Source organism: Mustela putorius, unplaced genomic scaffold (genome assembly GCF_011764305.1).
Source record: "Mustela putorius furo isolate JIRA1106 unplaced genomic scaffold, ASM1176430v1.1 tig00000788_pilon_pilon_pilon, whole genome shotgun sequence".
Classification (NCBI taxonomy): Eukaryota; Metazoa; Chordata; class Mammalia; order Carnivora; family Mustelidae; genus Mustela; species Mustela putorius.
In genome coordinates, this window is record NW_025421481.1 from 10,606,499 (window position 1) to 10,631,001 (window position 24,503).

The 24,503-nt window shown below is 34.9% G+C and overlaps 1 protein-coding gene across 4 annotated transcripts in view; it reads left to right on the plus strand.

The window, feature by feature from the left end:
- The window catches only part of CEP83 (centrosomal protein 83), a 134,505-nt gene that overhangs the window by 49,927 nt on the left and 60,075 nt on the right, over window positions 1–24,503 (plus strand). For all 4 annotated transcript variants that reach the window (XM_013054201.2, XM_004748538.3, XM_045084842.1 and 1 more), the window contains exons 2-5: window positions 4,205–4,477; window positions 4,930–5,080; window positions 13,047–13,139; window positions 15,617–15,748. In XM_013054201.2, coding sequence (XP_012909655.1) covers window positions 4,305–4,477; window positions 4,930–5,080; window positions 13,047–13,139; window positions 15,617–15,748 — 549 coding nt within the window. In that variant the 5' untranslated portion in view covers window positions 4,205–4,304. The remainder of the gene's footprint in view (window positions 1–4,204; window positions 4,478–4,929; window positions 5,081–13,046; window positions 13,140–15,616; window positions 15,749–24,503) is intronic.

A 24,503-nucleotide genomic window follows, 5' to 3' on the forward strand; every position in this document is an offset into this window, starting at 1 on the left:
AACTCCATACTGTTTCTCTGTACTAGTTTGCATTCCCACCAACAGTATTAAAGGGTTTCCCTTTCTCCATATCCTCTCCAACATTTTTTGTTTCCTGAGTTAATTTTAGTCATTCTGACAGGTGTAAGGTGGTGTCTCATTGTGGTTTTGATTTATAGTTCCTTGATGATGAGTGATGTTGAGTATCTTTTCATGTGTTTATTAGCCCTCTGGATGTCTTTTGAAAAGTGTCTATTCTTGTCTTCTGCCCATTTCTTAACTGGATTATTTGTTGGGTATTGAATTTGTAAGTTCTTTATAGATTTTGGACACTAACCCTTTATCTGTTATGTTATTTGCAGATACCTTCTCTCATTCCAGTGGTTTTCTTTTAGTTTTGTTGATTGTTTCCTTCACTGTGCAGAAGGTTTTTATCTTGATGAGGCCCCAATAGTTCATTTTTGCTTTTATTTCCCATGCCTCTAGAGACATGCCTAGGAAGAAGTTGGTGTTGCCAAAGTCAGAGAGTTTGCTCCCTGCTTTCTCCTCTAGGATTTTGATGGTTTCCTGTTTTACACTTAGGTGTTTCATCCATTTTGAATTTATTTTTGTGTATGGTATAAGAAAATGGTCTAGTTTCATTCTTCTGCATATTGCTGTCCAATTTTCCCAGCACCTTGAAGAGACTCTTTTTTCCATTGGATATATTTTTTTTTTGAAGTTTTTTTTTTTTTTTTAAGGTTTATTTATTTATTTGAGAGAGAGAGAGAACATACATATGCTCATAGAGGAGCAGAGAGAGAGAGAAAGAAGGAGAGAAGCAGACTGTCCACTGATCATGGAGCCTGAAGTGGGCTTGATTCCACAACGTAGATCATGACCTGAGCCAAACCAAGAGTCAGATGTTCAACTGATTGAGCCACCTAGACCTCCCTCCACTGGATATTATTTGTTGCTTTGTTAGAGATAGTTGGCCATATAGTGTTGGGTCCTTTTTTCTTGTATTTTTCATCCTTATTTCTCTTTCTACTTCAGCTTGAATATATTCTTTTAACGTATCTTCTAATTACTTCTTTAAGCTATGTCTTATGTAGGCTATTATACTTGCTCATTGAGGGTTTTTTTTTTTTATTATACTTTCTCATTTGGTTTGTAGAATTTTTCAGTTTTAGAGATTTCCTTTGGTTTCTTTTTATGGTTTCTTATTCTCTCACAAAATTCTCAACCTTGTTTTCTATTGTCTTGTACACAATAATAAGAAAATTTCTTTTAGAATCATTCTCTAATAACTCTAATAGTGAGGCCCCTTTGTCTATTGTCTTTTTGGTTCTTGTGACTTTAATTCATGTCACTTTATATTCACTGGGCTTGAGTTTTAAAATTAAAAAAATTATTGCATCACATTTATTTGTAAAATTGTTTTTTAGAGCAAGTTGCAGCCTATTCTAGTATCATTCGTCTGAATTATCCTTGTTAGGAATAATAAGGCTTAAACCTTTAAAGTCTATATCCAAAATGGAGGGGGTGTTCACCAGGGCTTCTTGACTCCTTGCTGGTCTAATCTGTGTATCTTTGAATTTGAAGACTGTCAGAAGGCATTCAGTCTTCCAGCCACCTCTCTGGAACTGGCAGATGCCTGTAGGGGAATAGTGGTTCCAAATCCAAGTTTCATCTTTCTGCATCCATAGCCTCTCCTGTTCCCATTTCAGAGAATATTTATTCTCTTGTTAGTTTTCCAGTGTCTTTAAGCAGATTATTAAAACACATGTCTAGCTTTTCTTGTCCTAAGCAAGAGGCTTTATCTAAATTACCTTTTCCTCTAGTACTGGAAGTGAAGACTATCTTCAGATTTCTTGGTGTAAGAGATTGATAATACATTTCCCACAGCGTTTAAGGTAACTGGGGTTTTTGTTTTTAACCAAAAGCGTCTTTATGTAATTCACATAAAAGATACAAGTTTTTTCCTTGTAAGCTTAAATATAGAGTTGTGGAACCACATTTGAAGGTCAGAGAAAGAATTGAGTTTTATGAGGCCTTTCTTTATGTTACTAGCTATCTCTTTGGAGGATACTATATTTTCCAAGATTATCATTGATAAATTAATCAGTACTGAACCAGAAAACTGAATTTATGTGCAAACCACCTAAAAACAGATACAAAATTTATCCTGACCTTGCCAAGAGTTTTGGAAATGGACAGATAGTTTTCTGTGATTCTGAAATATTCCTAGAGGAGAAAAGTCTGAAAATGACTATTGGCATATGCAACCCAGGAGTTCATAACTTTGAGTTAAGAAGATCCTGGAGGGCAGTACACCTGTGTTTATAATGGAACTAGAATTGGCAATGAGGTTGTGAAAATTAATAATGAGAAACCTCATTAAAATGGAGTTGGGAGATGTAGCACGGGGAGCTCTCACTCCTACCACTCATAGTCAATTGTAGACCCAACAGGAAGATATGTACTTCATCTTGCACCTGGATGCTCCTTTACTATCCCATCTGGAGGAAGAAACTTTTTTTTTTTTTTTTAAGGTTAATGAGGTAATGGTGGTGGTGATTGAGAAATGGATATGCTGCAATTAGTCCTGGAAAGCACTTGTAGTAGATTTTAGTGCAAAAAGGGGAAGGATTTAAATCATTTTTAACCGTGTTTTCCTAAAATGTCCAGGTCTTAGTGAATTTTATCTGCATGGGGACTGAACTTCCATTTTAAAGTAGGAGTTAGAATATTTACTGTCAACTGGAATAAAAAAGAAAAAAATTATTCATTTTATCTAGAAAATCTTTGTTTCATTAGTAGTGGGACTAAAGGATATCTCTTGGTTGTTTCTTATGTAGTTTTAGCTTTTAGCTAATTAAAGTTAAAACCTTATAATACCTTTTGGGGGTATTATTAGAAAATATGAGGTAAGTTTATTGTATGTTTCTATCTTCTAAAAATTAATTTGGATAAAAAAGCAGAGCTGGGGCGCCTGGGTGGCTCAGTGGGTTAGGGCCTCTGCCTTCGGCTTGCGTCATGGTCCCAGGGTCCTGGGATCGAGCCCCGAGTTGGGCTCTCTGCTCCGTGGAGAGCCTGCTTCCCCTCTCTCTGCGTGCCTCTCTGCCTACTTGTGATCTCTGTCAGATAAATAAATAAAATCTTAAAAAACAATGCAGAGTTAAAATTACATGCCATTTTTATGATCCAGTTAATTAATTCCCTGACAAGTAAATACTTTTGATAGGATAATGTTGTGGCAGCTGTTACAAACAGTGCACTGTTGCACATTCAACATGAGTAAGAAGTAAAGTTTTCGTGGAAGACGTTGTCCCTTGTATTAAAATGTGATTTGACAGGAAACCAGAGTAACTTCAATTTTAGTTTAAAAGTCTTCTTAGGTAGTATTTAATTTGAAATTTGATGGTTGGTTTTCATGTGCTAAAGATCTTGTAGTAGGAAAAGGTATTTCATGATGACTCATGACTAAGGGAAATGCTATTAGGAAAAGATACATGTAATAGTCTTGACAAAGATTAATGAAGCTAAAGGGGAGAGAATTATTTTGATGAAAACTTTTGTCTTTATTTACAATAAGAACACTGTCATCGTTTTTTAAAAATTCTACATATAATAAACATTTAGTTACTTTCATAATTCTGAATCAGTGCTTTTGGGGATAGCTGAGGTGAGTTACTTTCCTTTTCTTAGCACAGTGCATAACACATAGGTGATTAACATCTTTGTGTTGACTGATTCCTCATCTGAGTCTGCAGTCTACCTTGTGTCAAATAAAAGAACGCTTTGTAGCATTAATCACATAGTTAACTTGCTGAAGATCATCTTTGTGAAGATTATCATTTTCTCCAACCACTTGTCAAGTGCTAAATGGCTTTTCTCTGATTTCAGAGTATAGATTTTGTACTAGGATCATTCTGTGATGTTTACCCCAGTAGCTTCAGGAAATATCCAAAGTTTATGAATCCGCGAGTACCTGAACTAGAAAAGTCAATAATTCTAGTTAGGTTAATACTTGATGTGATGTTGAGGGTCACAGAAACTTAGTGTGGAGAAGAGAAAATGTGTTAAGGTGCAATTCAACTTTGTTCATTTTGTTTGATGAACAATTAAAAAATCTGAAAATTTGGGTTTTGTTATAGAAAGGATAGACGAATAATAAGAAGGGATAAAAAGAATAACACTGAAGGAGTTTAATTCATCGCTAACTAAGTGCATTTCTCTGCAGGTATAATTTGGCATCCTGAGAGTCTGTCTTAGCAAGAAGGAAGTGGAAAATACCCTTGAAAAGAAAACTAAAACAAAAAGGAAGCCAAACTTACTTTTACATGGTTAATTGCTCACTTGCCAATATGGACACTTTTCCCACGATTTTTCCTTCTGGTGGAGACGGTGGGCTGACAGATTCTCAATCTGAGTTTCAGAAAATGTTAATTGATGAAAGGTCACGATGTGCACATCATAAAACTAACTATCAGACTCTTAAAGCTGAACATACAAGGTAAATTGCTTAAATTTGGAGGTAAGGGGCTTTATTAAGAAATTATTTTTGTCTGGACATTTGCGCTGGAACATACAGTATAATTTTGTTAGTTTGCAGTATATATATTTAAAACTTCCTTAATACAGTGAAATTTTTGCTTTAAAATTATTTTATTTAAAATTAAACATGGTCTCAAGTATGCTATGAATTTGTAAGTCTTGCTTTGAAAGTAGCAAAACATATAAAATTAAATGTATCTAGGTGGTTAAGTGTGTTTTTCCTTACCCCTAAGTAAAATTGTATTAATAAAATAGTGTTAATAATTAAACTCCATAAAGAAAAGAGGTTTATGAATTTAATGGAGTGTATGAAATTGGTCTTGTTCTGTAGTGTTGGTTGACTTTACATTAAATAATGCAGTTGGCAAAGGAAGTCCTTAACATTGAATTTTTTCTTTTTTAAAAAATCAGATTGCAGGATGAGTACATAAAGTCACAACATGAACTAAAGCGCCTGTTAAATGAAAAGCAGACTGACCAGGAAAAATTTCATATGCTTCTTGAAGAGCTAAGAGGGGAATTATTAGAGAAAGCTAAAGACTTAGAAGAAATGAAACTGCAGGTAAGTAAATATATTTCATTTAATACTCTCGGTGGAAAAAGTTTTCCTCTGCTCTTCAAGGTCCTTCTAAACCAGACTAAGAATCAAATTGTCATGAGATAGATTAACAAGAGAAAATAAAATTAATTTTGGAAGTATGCAGAATCCACACAAACATCACAAACATGAAATTGCAAAGATAGGGAACAATAGGCTTGTATGACATCCTGAGCTAGGGAGACAGGCAGAGTCTAGGGATACAAAGGGAAAGAAGATCATTAGCAGGATGGTTGGAGGAGATATTTGGAAAACAAATGTTGCCCTGTTAAAAGCAGATAGATTTCTTAGGTAAACAGATTAATAGCTCTATTCTTGATGTAGGCTCTCCTTTCCAATTAAATTAAGGCAGTTGAGAGGGAGGTAAAGAGCTTTTCCTAAATCTGCTGGGTTTTGATTGCTTTTACCTCAAAGTAATCTTCATGCCAAAGCAACATATCCCAAGAAGGGGAGGCCTGCCTTTTGCCCCTGTGGTACAAAAGTGTCAGATGTTGGTAAATTTGGCAAATTCTGCCTATATTCGTAATGAATATTTTGCTGTTGTCCATGTGGTATAATTTAATATTCTTTCATATATTCTGGAATACTAGCTACCATGTGGAATTTAGCCATGAAGTTGTTGTTTCATGTAAATTTCTATTAAAGTACCTGTTCTGATTTAAGTATTTCACTATTCAGAATAACTGGGGGAAAGGCCAATTTGAATTGATGCATATTCAGAGTTAAAAATATTTTTTTAAAGAAAGTTTTACTAATTTTCCTTTAAGTATTATAAGTGAAACTGAGCTAAAAAAGACTGATATTTATTTAAAAAATTTATTTATTACTGTGGTATGGTTGATAAGACTGATAGTTTTTTTAAGGGACTTCTTGAAAGACTATAAAAATAATATGTGCACATAACTTATGTGTGCATTGTAGGGTAAATGGAGTTTCTAAAGCAAAGTATAGTACTGACTATTGTTTCATTTCTCATTTGCCTGGAAAGGGGACCAAAGCTAAACTTCGTGTAGCACCAGTCAAACTTATTATAAATTTCAAATTAGTAGATATTAGCAGTTATATTTTCCTGTATTCATTTAATCTCTAAATGGCGCCAGCTGTGTATTTCTGTTTATCTAGTGCTTGGCACAAATGATAAGGTATTTTTAATACTGGAGTCATAAATTGATAAGAGTAAAAAGCTATGTTTTCAAGTCATCTAGTATGACATATCATCCAATTCATGGATTCCTTTCACAGCAGTGTTAGAAGTCGGTTATTCAGTATCTTCTTGAGCTGTTCCATTGTTTGGAAAAGTACCACTAAGCTTAGGTTAGAGCCTGTATGGTGGTGTTTTATTCCTAAGTGTATTGGGGACATTTTAAACAAACAAAAATCTCAGAAATATGAGTTGAATAGGCAAATGTAATGTAAGCCTATAGAATTGGTAGATATATATGTACTGCAAAAATTGAGAGGCCCATAGAAATGGGAATCTGTGAGTACTGACCACAAGGAATTCAAAGTATTCTTTTGGCATTGTAGATATAAACACTGTAGTCTTCTTTAGCTTATTGTTTGCATGTGCTTGGTACAAATAAGCATGTCTACTTGTTACTCTGAAAAAACAGAGTAATTATGCTAATATCAGATAAAATTTACTTCAAGACAAAAAATGTCATGTAAGATAAAAAGGTCATTTTTATACAAAAAAAAGGTCAGGTCACCAGTGTTGAAGTGAAGACCTTCAACAAACATCTGTTTTTATGTCTTAGTTTTGTCATGTGGTAAAGAGGATAAAAGTTGTTAACGGCGGTTTTTGTAGGACTAATGAAATAACATGTATATTTTTAGTACAGTGTCTGACACATGTCGATACTCAAAAGTGGTGGCATTTATTCTGTTTGAATGTGTGCTCCATAAGGGCAGGACCTCTTTTCAGTGTGTCTCCAGTGCTCAGGTATATTTGTTTGTATTTATATATTTTATAATATATTAGCAAATATTTGTTGAATGAATGACTTGAAGAAATAGAATAAATGAATGATTCGTAATTGTTGTTCTCTTCATATGTATAATAGTGTTATTTCTTATCTCATATCTACCTAAAGCTTAAGCATCTTAGAGTCAATGATGTTGTTTCCTATCTGTAATGAGTTAACTTGTGTCTGCCAAAAAAATATGTTGAACTTCTAATATCTAGTATCTCAAAATGTGTTTGAAAATGGTCTTTGCTGATGTAATTAGTTAAGATGAGGGTCATACTAAAGGATGATGGGCCCTTAATCCAATGTGACTGGTGTCCTTCTGGAAGAGAACAGAGACAAAGACAGAAGCACAGGGTGAGGGGCGAGGGGTGGGGGACCGAATGTCCTGTCATGACAGAAGCAAAGATTGAAGGGCTGCAGCTGACAAGGAAGAACAGGGATCAGCAGCACACTGCCAGAAGCTAGGATGAGGCAAAGAAGGATCCTTCCCTTTAGGGCGTGTGGCCTTGCGGACAACTTGTTTTGGGACTTCTAGCCTCCAGAACTGTGAGACAATAAATTTCTGGATTTTTTTTTTTTTTTTTTTTTTAAGATAGCCAGTTTATGGTATTTTGTTGTCAAAGCTCTAGGAAACTCATACACCATTCAAAGCCGAATTCCTTTTTGGAACATTTGTCACACAGGATCTTTATTCTCTGCTTCAGTGCTTTTGGTGGGAGAGAACCTCATAAATGTTTAAAGTGATCCAGTTCCATTCATGGATTGGAGTATGTGAAGTATTTTCCCTCTCATGTTGAAATGAAATCATCTTCCATGTAGCCTCTCTGTTGGTTTTTACACTGTTCCTTGGGTCTACACAAAATAACTTTGGACATTTCTCCATGGGGTAACTTTGCCGGTGTTTGCTGACAAATCTAATTTGTCTGGTAAAGTTTCTTTTTTTCAAGATAAACCATAAGTGGTTTCTCTATGATATTTATCTGGGAAAGTTAAGCTAAAATAAAGATTTATATATTTATATATTCATGTTGGAACTAAATTTAGCTATTTGCTCTATGGGTGTTAGCAATTTATACAAATTGCGAATTGAATAAAATTAATTCAACAAAGTAGAATCAATAATAAAAAATAATAAATGTTTATGAAAGATGATTATTTTCAGATGATTTTCAGTTGAAAGATGATTATATTTCAGATATCAAAGATGATATACATGTATTATCTTTTTTACCTACAAAATGCCTTTTCTGAACTTAGATTTAATATCCCTTTGGCATTTATAGAAAAATGATATCAAAGATAGTCAGTTAAAGAATATTGCTGTGTCACTGCTGTAGTTGTAGTGAATGGAAATAATAATAGTGCCTAACTTAGAGGGTGATGGTAAAGATGACATGAAACAGTGCATAGAAAGTGTTAGTATAGTGCTTTGATGTAGAAAATGAATAGAACATGTTAGCTATTTTTATATTGTTATTATGTACCATGTTAGCAGAACCTTTTTTTAAAATATGAGTTGTTTGATAATATTTCTGTTACAAATTTTAAAAGTTACTTTACCAAAAATTCATATGCTTTCTTTGTGCCAGGCAATGGAAACTATATAACCCAGTATGTTTCCCATTTTCTTTGGCTGCCAGGAAGCTCAGAACTAAATTTATTATTCAGTTTTTCATTTTTTAAAATAATCTCTGACACAACAATATCTGCCTTCTTAGATTAAAATGTTCTTTGAGGGACGCCTGCGTGGCTCAGTGAGTTAAGTCTCTGCCTTCAGCTCAGGTCATGATCTCAGGTTCCTGGGATCAAGCCTTGCATCAAGTTCTCTGCTCAGCGGGGAGCCTGCTTCCCCCTCTCTCTCTGCCTGTCTCTCTGCCTACTTGTGATCTCCCTTTCTGTTAAATAAATAAATAAAATCTTAGAAAAAAATTCTTTGAAAAACAGTGGTCTATTTTATATTCTTAACATGATAATTGTTGGTGTAATATAGATTTAGTATAGGTCATGACACATGGACTATTGTATGATAAAGTATTCTTATAAGTTTCTTTTGAGATAAGTGGTGGCAGTATTCCATTAGAAGTCTAGGACACAGTGTACTTTTCTCCTAAAATGACATGAAGAAAATAATCTAATTTTTTGTCTTTGTTGTATATGTGCTTTGGCAGGGGTTTGGAGGGAAGATGGATTTTTCTTATGCATGTGTGCTTGTTTTTTGTAAGATTCTTAGGAGATTAAAAAAAAATCTTGTTGAGAGTCTTTTTTATCAGAGACCTTATAGATTATAAGACTTTTGGTTAGTTACTAACTTCAATTTTCTTTTCTCCTTTGTGTTGATTTATATTTCCATTGGTACATTTTCCCTGTTGACTTAAGGACTAAAGTAAGAATACATATAAGTTTTGCTTTCAATCTTTTTTGTCTCCTTGTTGCATTTTGGGTAGATTCTTTTGACATGTCTTCAAGTTCACTGATCTTTTTCTTCTGCAGTATCTAATCTTACATTAATCCCATATAGTATATATTTTTCAGCTCAGAAGTTGTAGTTTTTACACTTGAGGTCCGATTTAGGTCTTTTTAATAATTTCCTTATATCCACTTACCATGTTCAGTCTTTTCTCTAGCTTTTCGAACATAGGGAATTCAGTTATAATAACTATTTTAATATCTTTGTTAATTCTAACAACTGTATCCCTTCTGGGTTGGTTTTGGTTGATTTTCCTGTTTGTTTTGGGTAATATTTTCCTGCTTCTTTGCATGCCTGATAAATTTTTATTGGAGGCTAGACATAGTAAATTTTACTATGCTAGATATTTTTGTATTCTGATATTCTTGAGCTTTGTTCTGGGACAGTTACTTGGAAACAGTTTCATGTTTTGGAGGTTTGCTTTGAAGATTTGCTAAGTGAGAGCAGAATAATGCTTAGTGCTCATTACTTGCCACTGCTGAGAACCTTCTGAGTACTCATTTCTCAATGAAATGACAGTTTTCAGTCTGGCTTTTGGAAAAAGGAACTATTCTTGGCTCTGTGTGAGGTCAGATTACTCACCTAATTCTTTCAGGTCATTCTTTTCCTGGCCTTAATTAAATATTTTCCTTACATGCATATGCTGATTTGGGTACTCTTCTGAATGAGCCTTTGGCAGATCTTCATAATTTTGTTTTTGTGCCACGTTCTTTTCTGCTACCCTGCTTGTGATTCTAGCCGCATTGCTCTCCCTGGATTTGTAGTACCATTTGCTTAAATCAGAGAGTCATCAGACCCTGCTTGGATATCCCTTCCTATACATGGCCTGGAAGCTTAGTTCTCTTTGTTGTTTGTCTCTCAAAGATCTTTGCTGCTTAATTATGCCCAGTATCTGGAAAACATTTGATTTCTGTTTATTCTTTTGTTTGTTTTATGTAGGAGAATAAATCTGATCTCTATTATGCCATCTGTTGGAAGTGGAAGCACTTTTATTTCTAATTAACCTTTAATTACAGAAATCTCAAACAAGTACCAAAGTAGAAAGGGTGGTAGTGTTGCATCCTCACATACCCGTCAATACTTACCATCTCTTAGCCAGTCTTGTTTTATCTTCTGACATCCCTGCTCTGTCTTTCAACCCTTCTGGATTATTTTGAAGCAAATTGTGTTATCTCAGCTCTAGTAGTTTAGTATATGTATTTCTATTATATAGCAAGACAGTCTTTCCTTTAAAAGCATAGCCACAGTACCATTATCATACCTTAAAGTATTTATTCCCTAATATCTTTTAATACTATATCTTTGTTCACATTTCCCTAATTATCCCACAGTTTTACTTATTTTTTTTTTAAAGATTTATTAATTCAAGAGAGAGAGAGTGAGCAAGAGAATGAGAGAGAGCACTAGCATGGGATATGGGCAGAGGGAGAAGCAGACTCCCCGTTTGGTAGGCACCCTGACCTGGAGCTCCACCCCAGGATCAGGATCCCAGGATCATGACCTGAGCCAAAGACAGATGCTTAACCAACTGAGCCACCCAGGTGCCCCCAGTTTTGCTTATTTTAAAAGTTGGTTTGTTTGAAACAGGATCTAAATAAGGTTTATCTTGATCTTTATTATTCTTTAACTTTTAATTACTACCCCTTCTCTCTTTGGACTCTTGATACTCTCACCCAGACTCTTGACATATTAAACCAGATTTTAAGAAGAGCTTTCTATCTGATTTCCCAGCTCCATTCACTGCCTTCCTCTGCCTCCTCCTCATCACCTCCCACCCCAGTTTACTCTCACCATGGTTTTGATCCATCAAACTTCTTCCTAAAATATAGATATGGTGATGCCCTTCTTAAGCTTGAATACCTTCAGTGAATAAGCAAGGTACAGAAGAAATAATGTGTATAGTATGCCTTTCTTTATGTAAAAATTAAAAAGTGATATATATATATATATATGCTTATATATTGTTTCAAGAAAGATACATAAGAAATTTAAGCTATGATTGTTTCCTAAAAGGGAAACTGGATAAATGAAGGAAGATGACTTAGTTTTTTAATACTTCCTTTGTTTGAATTATGTATCTAATTATATTTATTCATTTTAAGTTAAAAAAAATTTTAAGTAACTACTGTTGAATACTAAGTAGTTTATAAGAGTATGAACGTGATACTTGGGAATCCTCTGCCTGTGGCTCCCACCTCTTTCCCTTTTTTCCCGGCCAGGATTTAGCTCTGGAGCTAAATGACATTTGGAAATGTTTCAGCGCAGCCTTGATTGTCACAGTATTTAGAGAGCGATAATGTAGAAGGATCCAGGATTCTAAATTGTCTGTAGTGCTTAGTGCAGTTCAATGCAAAATGCCTGTAAGTTACCTTTGAGGAACATTTTTTTCCCCAGAGAATTTAAAATGTTTTCCATTCTTAAGTTTCTGTTCTACCTAAACTTTAGTTTTCCCATTCCTTTCATGTGCCACTATTTCTCTACTTAATATCTTTTCTGTTGGTCTTTACCAGTCTGATAAGCCTATATTAGTTATTTTTATAGTTATTTGTATGTATGTTATTTTCACATGAGTTTGAACTTCTTATGGGGCAGAAATGCTTCTTGTGAGTTTTTGTGATCTTTAGAAAGTAAGACTCTGTGTATGCTTCCGTTTCTATAAAAAAGGGGGATGATAATTTAGCTATGTTGAGGATCATTGCAGGGATTAAATTAAGTTAGTAAATGCATGGAAGGTATTTAGAACAGTATGTTATATAGATTATATAGTAAGTTGCAGAATGCTTTATATATAGCAAGTATTCATTCAGTGAAGTTTTTGAACTATTTGGAGTATTGATGAATAAATGTTTTCAGAGGTTAGTATAAGTACAAACCGGATTTTTGTTTGTTTTTTTTTATAGCCAGTATTTGATAATTGAGTGAGCCAATGTGCCAGGCAGTAGTGTGAGGTGTTGGGAACACATCATGGTGAATAAAGACTGTGTTTGTCCTTCAGGAGCTTATGTAAATACTTAATCACTTTTTGAAATATGAGTTCTGTAAGACAGCTTAATAGGGAGGAGCCTTATTTTGGTGGCTAGAGTAAAAGTCAGCCTTTTCTGATTGAAAATAAGTCTGAATAATTCTCTGTGGTGTACCAAATTATTATACCTTTATTTTGATTGCTTTAGGAAATGGAAATATAATTAGCCATTATATAAAACATGATAACCTTAGCTGCCAACATAGTTATCTCTAATAATAATAATAATAATCAGTGACTATCTTTATCTCATGTTAATGGAATTGTTGATGTCTCTTGAGAGCCTGAAATTGAGGCCTTCAAGTATTCTTTCAAATGATGGTTCTGTTTATATAGTGTTACTGTAAAATTAGGTATATAGTGAAATTTCTATGAATTGGATTTTATTGTTATAATTAAGCATTAAAATTTGGTGAATTCTTTAATATTGTGATTTTATATTTAGAATTCTTTGTTTCTCTGCATTACTAGGTATTAACTCCACAAAAGTTGGAGTTGTTACGAGCCCAAATACAACAAGAATTAGAAACTCCAATGAGAGAACGTTTTAGGAATCTGGATGAAGTAAGTAATTTATATAGAAGGAACTGTGCATTTATCTTTATGTGACTGATCAAAAGCACCATTCCCCTATTCAGAAACCCTGCAGTAGCTCCCGTTCTAACTTAAGGAGCTTTTAGGGCTGCACAAGATCAGATCCCATTATCTGTCTGACTTCCTTTCTTCCATTCTTATTGGCCTCTTTGATGTTTCTTTGGCACTCCAGAAATGAAACAAATCAAGAATCTTTGTATAGGGGCACCTGGGTGGCTCAGAGGGTTAAAGCTTCTGCCTTCGGCTCAGAGGGTTAAAGCTTCTGCCTTCAGCTCAGGTCATGTCCCAGGGTCCTGGGATCGAGCCCCACATTGGGTTCTCTGCTCGACAGGGAGCCTGCTTCCTCCTCTCTCTCTCTGCCTATCTCCTCTGCCTACTTGTAATCTCTGTCTGTCAAATAAATAAATAAAAATCTTAAAAAAAAAAAAAAAAAGGATCTTTGGTATAACTGTTACCTCTGACATGAATAGTATCTTTCCAGGTATCTCTAAGCCCATTTCCTCTCTCTCTCTCTCTCTCTCTCTTTTTTTTTTTTTAAAGATTTTAAAAATTATTTATTAGAGAGAGAGTGTGTGAGAGAGCACAAGCAGGGGGGTAGAGGGCAGAGTGAGAGGGAGAAGCAGACTCCCTGCTGAGCAGGGAGCTCAACTTGGCCTAGCCAAAGTCAGAGGCTTAAGCAGCTCGGCCACCCAGGTGCCCCTTCCTCAACTTTTTTAAGTCTTTGCTGAAATATCACCTTCTCAATGAGGCCTACTTTGTGAACAGTGTGTGTCTCTATTTAATATTGCTTCCTGCCTCTCCCTTCACTTCTTAGACCTTTGGATGTTCATTTACCCTGCTATACTTTTTATTTTTCTCTATTACTTATCCTCTAATATGCTGTATATTTATTGTGCTTATTTTTTATTTTCTTTATTACCATCTCTAGAATGTAAGTTGCATGAGAGAAGGAACCTTTATCTGTTTGGTTCACTGTATATTCTAAGTTCCTAGCATACAGTAGGTACTCAATATTTGTGGAATGAAAGAGTGTTTTCATGCAACCCTAGAAAAATAGAAAATTGTTACAGTTTTCCTTCAGACTGAAATGTTTCCTTCCTCTTATGAAATTTCATGTTTGTAAAATATAATTAACTGTTTAATAAATGAAATAGGAAAAGATGGCCTATATTAAGTACTATGCCAGACATATATATATAATATATGTATATATATAATGCAACTTTATTTAATGAATAGCCTGGGTCTTATATATAGCACATGAATATTGTCCCCTTCAAAATGGACCTCCTTTGGAAAGCTGTAGTCTAGTGATGCTGCCATTGCACAAAACAGGTTTGTTATGTAGATTATATAGTATGTTGCAGAATGCTTTGTATAATAGAAGTATTCATTTGATGAGGTTTTGGACTCTTCCCGAGCATTGATGAATAAATGAATGAATTAAACTGAATATTACTCTCCATTTTTATAAATTTCTTTTTATACATGACTTTTATAAATGACTTACTGGTTTGTAAGGTCATCGTTTGAATATCCTCCTGGTGGGTAACCAAAGCATTATGGTTGGGAGTAGACTTAAATTTTGGATTTAAAGCCACTTAGACCTAAGGTAGGTGATCTAGTTAAATAAAAGGTTTTGTTGTTGTTGTTTAAGTATATTTTTAATAAAATCATAAAACCCATTTTCTTGGTTTGTATACTGGCTTAGAGAAATCATTCAACCAAAGATTTACAGTGAGCTGAATATTTTAGAAGGTGTTTTTATATCTTAATTTCCTGATGAATGCTGAAATAGTGTCTCCTTCATCTTCTCTACTGCCTAAGTTCTTACTGACTTTAGAATGCCAGCAACTTTTGTAGTGTTAGCAGAATTGGGGCATATCAGAGATCTGCATGTGTTCCTAGTTAGTCAGGAAATTTGGTGCTACATATATTCTTCAGACTGGTATGTTGAACTATCATTATAATACTTGATTGAACCTTAAGTTGTTACACTAAATATTCAAATAGTCTTTTATCTACTTAGAATTCATCCTGTCTTTTAGGAGGCTATTTTATATTTTACTATAGAGTTAATTTTAAAAAGTTAACTAATTTAGAAAGGTATACTACATTATTAAATATTATTTTATTAGGCTTACAGGTCAAAACTTCTGATGTGCTATTCATTTTCATTATTATGAGAATCAGTGAGGAAATAGGGTAAATTGAATGGTAATGTGTTTTATTGGCACCTTCTCAAGAATGTACTGATTCTGTATGTAGGATACTTGTCATAAGAATTTTCTGGGATTTATTTATATTTCTGTTGAGCTTATTTTTTGCTTTTTAGAATGGCTTTCAATATAATGTACTTCAAAATTGTATTTGCAAAAGTGATTTTTGGAGTGAGTACAAATTTCATTTATAAACTTGTCATAAATTATAGTCTCCTTTTAATTTAGGAAGTGGAAAAGTATAGAACTGAATATAATAAGCTTCGCTATGAACATACATTTCTCAAATCAGAATTTGAACACCAGAAAGAAGAATTTGCACGTATTTTAGAAGAAGAAAAAATAAAATATGAATCAGAGGTGAGTGGTTATACTGGTTTAGTTATTCTTCTTCTAGTCAATAAAATTTTATGATTTTTTTGTAAATTCTAAGTTAGTTAATTGCATAATTAAGTTTCATTAATTAGTGGTGAAGTATTTGGCATGATATTCATCTGTTCTATATTAAGATTTTTATTGGTGAACTTTCTTTTTGGCTGTTAGCTTTTCCTCTTTTGTTCCTCCTTTATTTTGCCCCAGTCAATGGAGGTAGACAGTCTCTTATCTTCCATAGCCAGAGAGTTAAATTTCTTTTTGCACATATAGTTTGTTTATATGAATTTTTATGTAGCACTGTCCCCCTCTACTTTTTTGGAACAAAACCACATGAGGAGAACTCTGGCTATCAGCCCATGTACCTTGTTTCTACTGACAGAAATAAGGGGCTTATACTTTAGAGTGTGCCCATCACATTCAAGAAGTGTATTTTGTTCTTTCTGATTTCTACAACTGCAGAATTTTCTCTCTGCTGCCTGTAGCATGTTCCCCTACTCTATCTCTACTGCTTGGGCAGCCTTTCTACTCATTTTATGTTTCATTTCCTAATTTTTGTCAAAAATAAAATTTGTGTTTATCATTCTTTATGGACTTTTATGTGATTTTTCAAGAAGAAAGAAATATATCAGTTCTGTTATATTGAAATAAAAAATCTAATACTAGTGGAATATGTTAAAAAAAGCTTAGTATCTATAGTTATGTGAAATATTCTATGTGTAAACACACCTGCATTATTTATTTATTGCATCATCTTTATTTGGAATTAAGAATGAGAATATACTCACCTTTCTTTACTAATTACTAATTGGATCAAACAGATCTATTCTTTTTATTATTTTTGAATTTAAATTCAGTTAGCCAACATTGAACATATTAGAACATTATTAGTGTCTGATGTAGAGTTCAGTAATTCATCAGTTGTATACAACACCTGGTGCTCATCACATCCTATTCGCTCTCTTTTTTTTTTTTTTTTTTTAGTCATGTGGCCTCCTTAATGCCCACCACCCAATTACCCCACCCCCCACTGCAGCAACCCTCAGTTTCTCCCCTATAGTTAATTAAGAGTCTCTGATGGTTTGTCTCCCTCTCTGATTTCTTCCCATTCTGTTTTTCCCTGCCTTCCCCTATTGTCTTCTGTGCTGTTTCTTAAATTCCTCATATGAGTGAAACGATAGGATAATCAACTTTCTTTGACTTACGTAGCTCAGCATAGTACCCTCCAGTTCCATCCACGTCAATGTAAATGGTTAAGATTTCATCCTTTCTGGTGCCTGAGTAATATTCCGTTGTGTATTATCTATTCATCTGTTGATAGACATCTCCACTCTTTCCATAGTTTGGTTATTGTGGACATTGCTGCTATAAACATTGGGGTGCATGTGCCTCTTTGGATCACGACATTTGTATCTTTAGGGTAAACACCCAGTAGTGCAATTGCTGGGTCATAGGGTAGCTCTGTTTTCAACTTTTTGAGGAAACTTCATGCTGTTTTACCGAGTGGCTGCACCAGCTTGCATTCCCACCAACAGTATTAAGAGGGTTCCCGTTCCTCCGCATCCTCGCCAACATCTGTCATTTCCTGACTTGTTAATTTTAGCCATTCTGACTGGTGTGAGGTGGTATCTCATTGAGGTTTTGATTTGTATTTCTTTGATGCCGAGTGGTTTTGAGCATCTTTTCATTTGTCTGTTGGCCATCTGGATGTCTTCTTTGCAGAAATGTCTGTTCACTTCCTCTGCCCATTTCTTGATTGGATTATTTGTTTTAGGTGTTGAGTTGCATAAGTTCTTTATAGATCTTGACTACTAGCCCTTTATCTGTAGTGTCATTTGCAAATATCTTCTTCCATTCCATAGGTTACCTTTTAGTTTGTTGACTGTTTCCTTTGCTGTGCAAAAGCTTTTTATCTTGATGAAGTCCCAGTAGTACAGTTTTGCCCTTCCTTCCCTTACCTTTTGATACTTGTCTAGCAAGAAGTTGTTGCAGCCGAGGTAGAAGAGCTTGCTGCCCGTGTTCTGTCCTCTAAGATTTTGATGGATTCCTGTCTCACAGTTAGATATTTCATCCTTTTTGTGTCTATCTTTGTGTATGGTGTAAGAAAATGGTTCAGTTTCATTTTTCTGCATGTGGCTGTCCCATTTTCTCAACACATTTCTTCAACACATTTGTTGAAGAGACTGTCTTTTTTCCATTGGTCATTCTTTCCTACTTTGTCGAAGATTAGTTGCCCATGGAGTGGAGGTTCCATTTCTGGGCTCTCTGTTCTGTTCCATTGACCTATGTGTCTGTTTTTGTGTCATTACCATACTGTCTTGATGATGACAGCTTTTTAATAGAGCTTGAAGTCTGGAATTGTGATGCCACCAGTTTTGGTTTTCTTTTTCAATATTCCTCTTGGCTATTCAGTATCTTTTCTGGTTCTGCACAAATTTTAGGATGATTTGTTCCAGCCCTTTGAAAAAAAGTTCATGGTATTTTGATATGGATTGCATTGAATATGTAGATTGCTCTAGGTAGCACAGATATTTCCACAATATTTGTTTTTAATCAGTGGGCAAACTGTTTCATGATTGTTTGATATATAAGAAGCTATATGAACATTGGAACATTTGAGTCCATTGGTAATACAATACTAGAAAACTATGAATATTTAAAATAGGCTTTTTTTTTTTAAGATTTTATTTATTTATTTGACAGATAGAGATCACAAGTAGGCAGAGAGGCAGGCAGAGAGAGAGGGAGGGGGGAAGCAGACTCCCTGCTGAGCAGAGAGCCCGATGCAGGGCTCGATCCCAGGACTCTGGGATCATGACCCGAGCCGAAGGCAGAGGCTTTAACCCACTGAGCCACCCAGGCGCCCCTAGGATTTTTTATTAAAAACTTCTTCAGGGCGCCTGGGTGGCTCAGTGCGTTAAGCCGCTGCCTTCGGCTCAGGTCATGATCTCAGAGTCCTGAGATCAAGTCCCGCATCGGGCTCTCTGCTCAGCAGGGAGCCTGCTTCTCTCTCTCTCTCTGCCTGCCTCTCCTTCTACTTGTGATTTCTCTCTGTCAAATAAATAAATAAAATCTTAAAAAAAAAAAAAAAACTTCTTCACAACTTTAAGTTGCTTAATGACCTCTTGTTATAATCTCTTGTTATGATCTCTTGTGATCTCTTGTTATAATAGTCACTGTGATGGGACAGAACTGTATTATTTTATCCATTTAAAATGAGGATACTTGAAGCATAAGGTAAGCAACTTGCCCAAAATCTAACAAAAAGTCAGCAGCCAAGTTTATGGTAGAACTCAGGTACCCCAACTACCAGCACAAAGTTTGTAGTTTGGTGTGGCAATTTCAAATCTCTGGTAGTTAGGAGCCATCCAGCAACTAATTTTGTTAAGAGATCTGTCAATTTATACTACTTGTGATGACAGAAGGTTTTAAATCTGTAATCATGATAGACATAAAAGAATTACATTTAAAAATTTTCTTGTGGAAAATAGGAATGATAAAGATTTTCAGTCTAAAATGTTGGTTTAGTGTATTAAAGAATAACCACTGAGGTTAAGGATACTGGTGCTTTATTTTATATTTTGCATTTAAATCTAATGTTGATGTTTATCTGGCAATAATTATTGGCATTCTCTAGTTTCTTAGTTTTATTGTTTTTCTAAAGAATGAAACTTGCATCTGAAATCTGATGACTAATCTATTTTTCACCCATGGAAGACCAAATAATATTCACTAAAGTTTTTAAGGGGTCAGTGGCATCATTAATTTTCCCAATTTAAATATCTTTTATGGAGAAATCTGAAGATAAACAGCTAGCTAAGAAGCCATTATTAATAAATAGAGTCTAGAAAAGTAAAACTTTCTGATAAGATTAAAGTTCTTTTCTTTATACTTCCTGATTGGTTATGCAGGAACAGTATTAATTACTGGACAATTGGATATTTGTCCTTTCATTCCATTACTTATGTTTATACACTAATTTCTGTACACAAGAGCAGTAAAACTTAGCGATATGATTGGGGATCATGAAATAGCAGTAACTTCAAAGAAAAGCCTACTCTTAACATCTTCCAATTTTACAGTTAAAATTGGTATAAAATATGTTAGTTTGTACTAAAAATAATTGGCTTTTTTTTGCATTAATTAAGGATTCACACAATATTTGTTCATTTTCACTTCTACAGATGAAAGAAGTAACTGAATATTCTTTACTGTGTTCTTAGGTAAATACTTCAGGAAGATTTTGTTAGTGTTTTCATGAGAAGCACTCTAGTGATACTCTGAATTAAAAAGAACGTATGAGGGGTGCCTGGGTGGCTCAGTGGGGTAAGCCTCTGCCTTCAGCTCAGGTCATGATCTCAGGGTCCTGGGATCGAGCCTGGCATAGGGCTCTCTGCTCAGCCGGAAGCCTGCCTCCCCCTCTCTCTCTGCCTGTCTCTCTGCCTACTTGTGATCTCCCTGTCAAATAAATAAATAAAATCTTAAAAATATATATATGAAAGTAGATGTCTTTATAAGTAATATGAGGTCATGATTTCTCAATGCATTTGGCTATAAGAACATACTAAGTCTGGGACTTCATACAGATGAAATTCTAAAGTTGTATATATAGGCACTATTCAAAGTGGTACGTGCTGTTGTGTTTTCATTATGTTATTTGGCGTCTAATTTTTGTTCTGCAAATAATGAACAATACAGAGAGTTTTAGGTATAGTTGATTATACTGGTCTACTGAACTCTAGTGCAAGAAGCAAGAGTAATCCAGTGGGGCAAGTGTGAAGATTTTGAAAGAGGGGCAGTGAGCACTGCATCATATGAAAAACTTTAGAGTGACAATATATAATGACAAGACCCTGAGATTATTCCATCTGGCTCTCCAAACTGAGCTGTACCTTGTTTTTTTTTTTTTTCCCTTAAGATTTTATTTACTTATTTATTTGAGAGAGAGAGAATAAGTGGAAGGAGGTGCAGAGGGAGAAGCAGACTCCCTGACTCCCCATGGAGGAGGGAGCCCAAGTCCGGATTCAGTCCCAAGACCCTGGGATCATGAACTGAGCTAAAGGCAGATACTTAACCAACTGAGCTACCCAGGTGTCTTTTTTTTTCTTTTTTGAAGATTTATTTATTTGAGAGAGCGAGAGAGCAAGTGAGAGAGACAGAAACACAGCACAATCGGGGTGAGAGACTGAGGGAAAAGCAGATTCCCTGATGACACTCAACCGATTGAGCCACCCAGGCACCCCTGTACCTTGGTTTTTATGGGGCTGGTGAGAAACCAAAATTCCTGTGGCAGAAAGGAGAACTTTTCTGGGTCCTTGTTGCCATATTGTATTTTTTTCTTACAACACTGGTAACATAATGATTTCCAAGTTTTGGTCTTTATCCTGATACAAATACCAATAGACATCATGAAACCTCTTAAAACACTTCCTAATTTTGTCCTTGTGTGTTCTGAAGCTCTAGGTGGCCCATATGGCTCCTTTATCTAAAATATTCCAAATTCTCTGACTTGCACCCTTCTCAGAGTACTATAAACCATATTATAATAGGCAGAAGTCTCCCAAATTAAAACTAAATTACCTCCCAGTGGGAATTCTCTGAGATGAATTTTGGTAAACCTTTTAGAAGGGCTCTGTGAAATCTTACTCATTAAAATTCTCTGTATGGGGACGCCTGGGGGCTCAGTTGGTTAAGCATCTGCCTTTGGCTCAGGTCATGATCCTGAAATCAAGCCCTATGTCACGCTCCCTGCTCAGAGGAAGTCTGCGTTTCCCTCTCCCTCTTACCCCCTCCGCCGTATTCGTGCTCTCACTCACTCTCTCTTAAAAATGAATAAACAATAAAAAATAATTCTCTGTGGATGCAGTTTAAACTATCTCAAAAACTAAACTTTTTACAGGTAAAATTTAAAACGTTCAAGATGTTTATTTAATGTGACATTGAGAACTAAATTGAACTTCTCTGTGCCTCCGTCTCCTTATCTGTAAAATGGTGTTAACAGTAATATATATCTCATGGATCTGTAAGATTTAATAAATTGGGGTATGTAAAATACTTACATAAGTACCTAGCACACAGCAAATATTGAATAAATGTTAACACATCCTCAACATTTTGGAGTATTTGATTCTCTTGCTTAGCATGCTGGAGTCTTCAGTGTCAGGTCTATAATTCAGATGATATAAATAGTTCCAGGGTATCTCTAATTTCAGTTCCTGTGCCCCCCACCTTCATCTCACTCTTAGCATTTGGACTGCTCTGCTTTCAGGTGCCCTGTGCCCTGGCAGCATGTATTTTATTTTCCGTATTCTCTTGTTCTGTCTCAATTCAATTCTTTTTAAGACGAAATGAACATAAGCTCATTTCCCAATAGTTCTTGTATTCCATTCCCTAATTTTTCCCTAACTGTGTCTGGGGGGCAAGTACGTAGTTCTGGGAATTGCTTTCTCCCTGTGACTATCTTTCTTTTAATAGGAGAAAATATGGATATAAAGAAAGGGAACTATAACATCCATAATTAGATTAAAATATGAACTTTAGATTTGTAAGTAATTTAAGTGTCACTTCCATTAAGTATAAATAAATCACAGTGTTTTTGTATTCCATCATTAGTTTAGGAAAAGTTCATTCTAGTGCATATAGGAGGAGAGGAGAAACTTAGAATAGTAGTAACATAAAAAAGGTGAGCTAATTTGATTTTAAAAACTGAGATCTGAGAACATGAAACTTCATGTGCAAAATATTTACCATAATAGCCCTGACACACAGTAATGGTGTTACTACTATTAGGACCTGATAGCATTAATCATAGTGCTAATTATCATAATAAACATAGCAGATTTTTAAAATAGGTTTCAGATTTGTAAATCACAAGTTGCAGAAGTTGAAGAAGTGAAATACATAGAGGTAGAATAAATTCATACTTATTGAGAGAATCACTTTATACTTACTTGAATTCTGTCAGCTGTGGGAATTAGATAATCATTATTCCCATTTTATAAATGAGAAAACACTCATTTCTGAAAAAGCACTCATAAAGTACTGAGATTAGTCCACGGTCTGTCCATCTACAGATAGTAGATGGTAGAACCATGATTCATATTGTCTAGGAGTTTCTGTTTCTGGCTCTGATGGAGTAATAGGGACTGAATTTTTCTAAGGTCTTGCCTGAAAACTGAGACAAAATACAGAAAACAGTGGTGTCCAGACACTGAGAAACAGGTAGTACAAGGTGCAGTGATCCTTACAAGAAGGAAAACAAATGAAGTCAGCCCTACGATTGTGCCATATTATGTCCATCAGAGTGGAAAGGCTTTACCATGCATGGTGCATTGAGTAGAAGACTCAGAAAGGTTTTACTTCAGTAGTAAAGCCAAATTAGCCCTACACTAAAGGCTGCTCTGTTTCTCCCTAACAAGTGTAAAAACAAGATTTGCAAGGATCAGACTGTTTCTAAGTAACTTAAAAGCATAACAGAATAAAGATTTAAAAGTATGTAAAGGAATCCAGAAGACTCCAGCAAGGGGGGATGGGGTGGGGGGGGGGTCAGGGAACTACTCCAGTAGTTAAGTGAACTTTCCCCCATAAAATTCACAATGTCTGACATCCAATAAAAAATGACTGGGCAGCCCAGATGGGTTTATAAATGAACTCTACAAAACATTTAGGGAAGAAACATCAGGTCTCTACAGTCTTTTTCAGAAAATAGAATGAGAGGTAGTATTTCTTACCTCATTCTAAAGGCCAGATACCTATTACCTTTCCTTATACCTAAACCAAACAGACATTATAAGAAAAAAACAAAAAACAAAAAACCAACAACTATAGATCACTGCCTCTCATGAACAAAAATTCAAGAATCCTGAACAAAATATTAGCAAATCAAATCCAACAATGTATAAAAATAATATACCATGAACAAGTAGGGTTTATATAGGCATGAAAACCTGGTTAAACATTAGGAAATGAATTAATGTAATCCATCACCTCGACAGGCCAAAAAAGAAAAATTACATGATCATATCAGTAGATGCCGAAGAATCATGAGAGAATCCAATATCCATTCTTGATACAAACTCTCAGCAGACTAGAAATAGAAGAGGGAACTACCTTAATTTGTCTAAGAATATCTACAAAAAATCTATAGCTAACATCATATTTAATGATGAGAAATGTAGAGCTTTCCCACTAAGATCAGGAAGAGTGAGGCATGGATATCCTTTTACCTTGCCTTTTCAACATTATGCTGGGTGTCTTATTCAATATGGTTAGACAAGAAAAGGAAGTAAAAGATACAGATTTGATAGGGAGAAATAAAACTTTTTGCTTGCAGATAACTGATTGTCTATGTAGAAAATCTGAAACAGTGAACCAAAAGCTCTTGAAATTAATAATCAGTTACAGTGAAATTACAGGAAACAATGTTAATGTACAAAAAGACGCTTTCCTGTGTAAAAGGAATGAATAGGTGAAATTGGAATTTAAAAGCGTAGTATCATTTATGTTAGCATCCCCCAAAGTGAAATACTGAGATATAAATCTGAAAAAAAAATGTAGAAGATCTGTATGAAGAAAACTACAAATCTGATGAACAAAATTAAAGAACTAAATAAATGGAGTGATAGTCCATGTTGTGGATAGGAAGACTCAATGTTGTCAACATGTCTGTTCTTCCTAACTTGATCTGTAGTTTCAGTGTAATCCCAATCAAAATGCCAGCAAAGTATTTTGTTAATATCCTCAA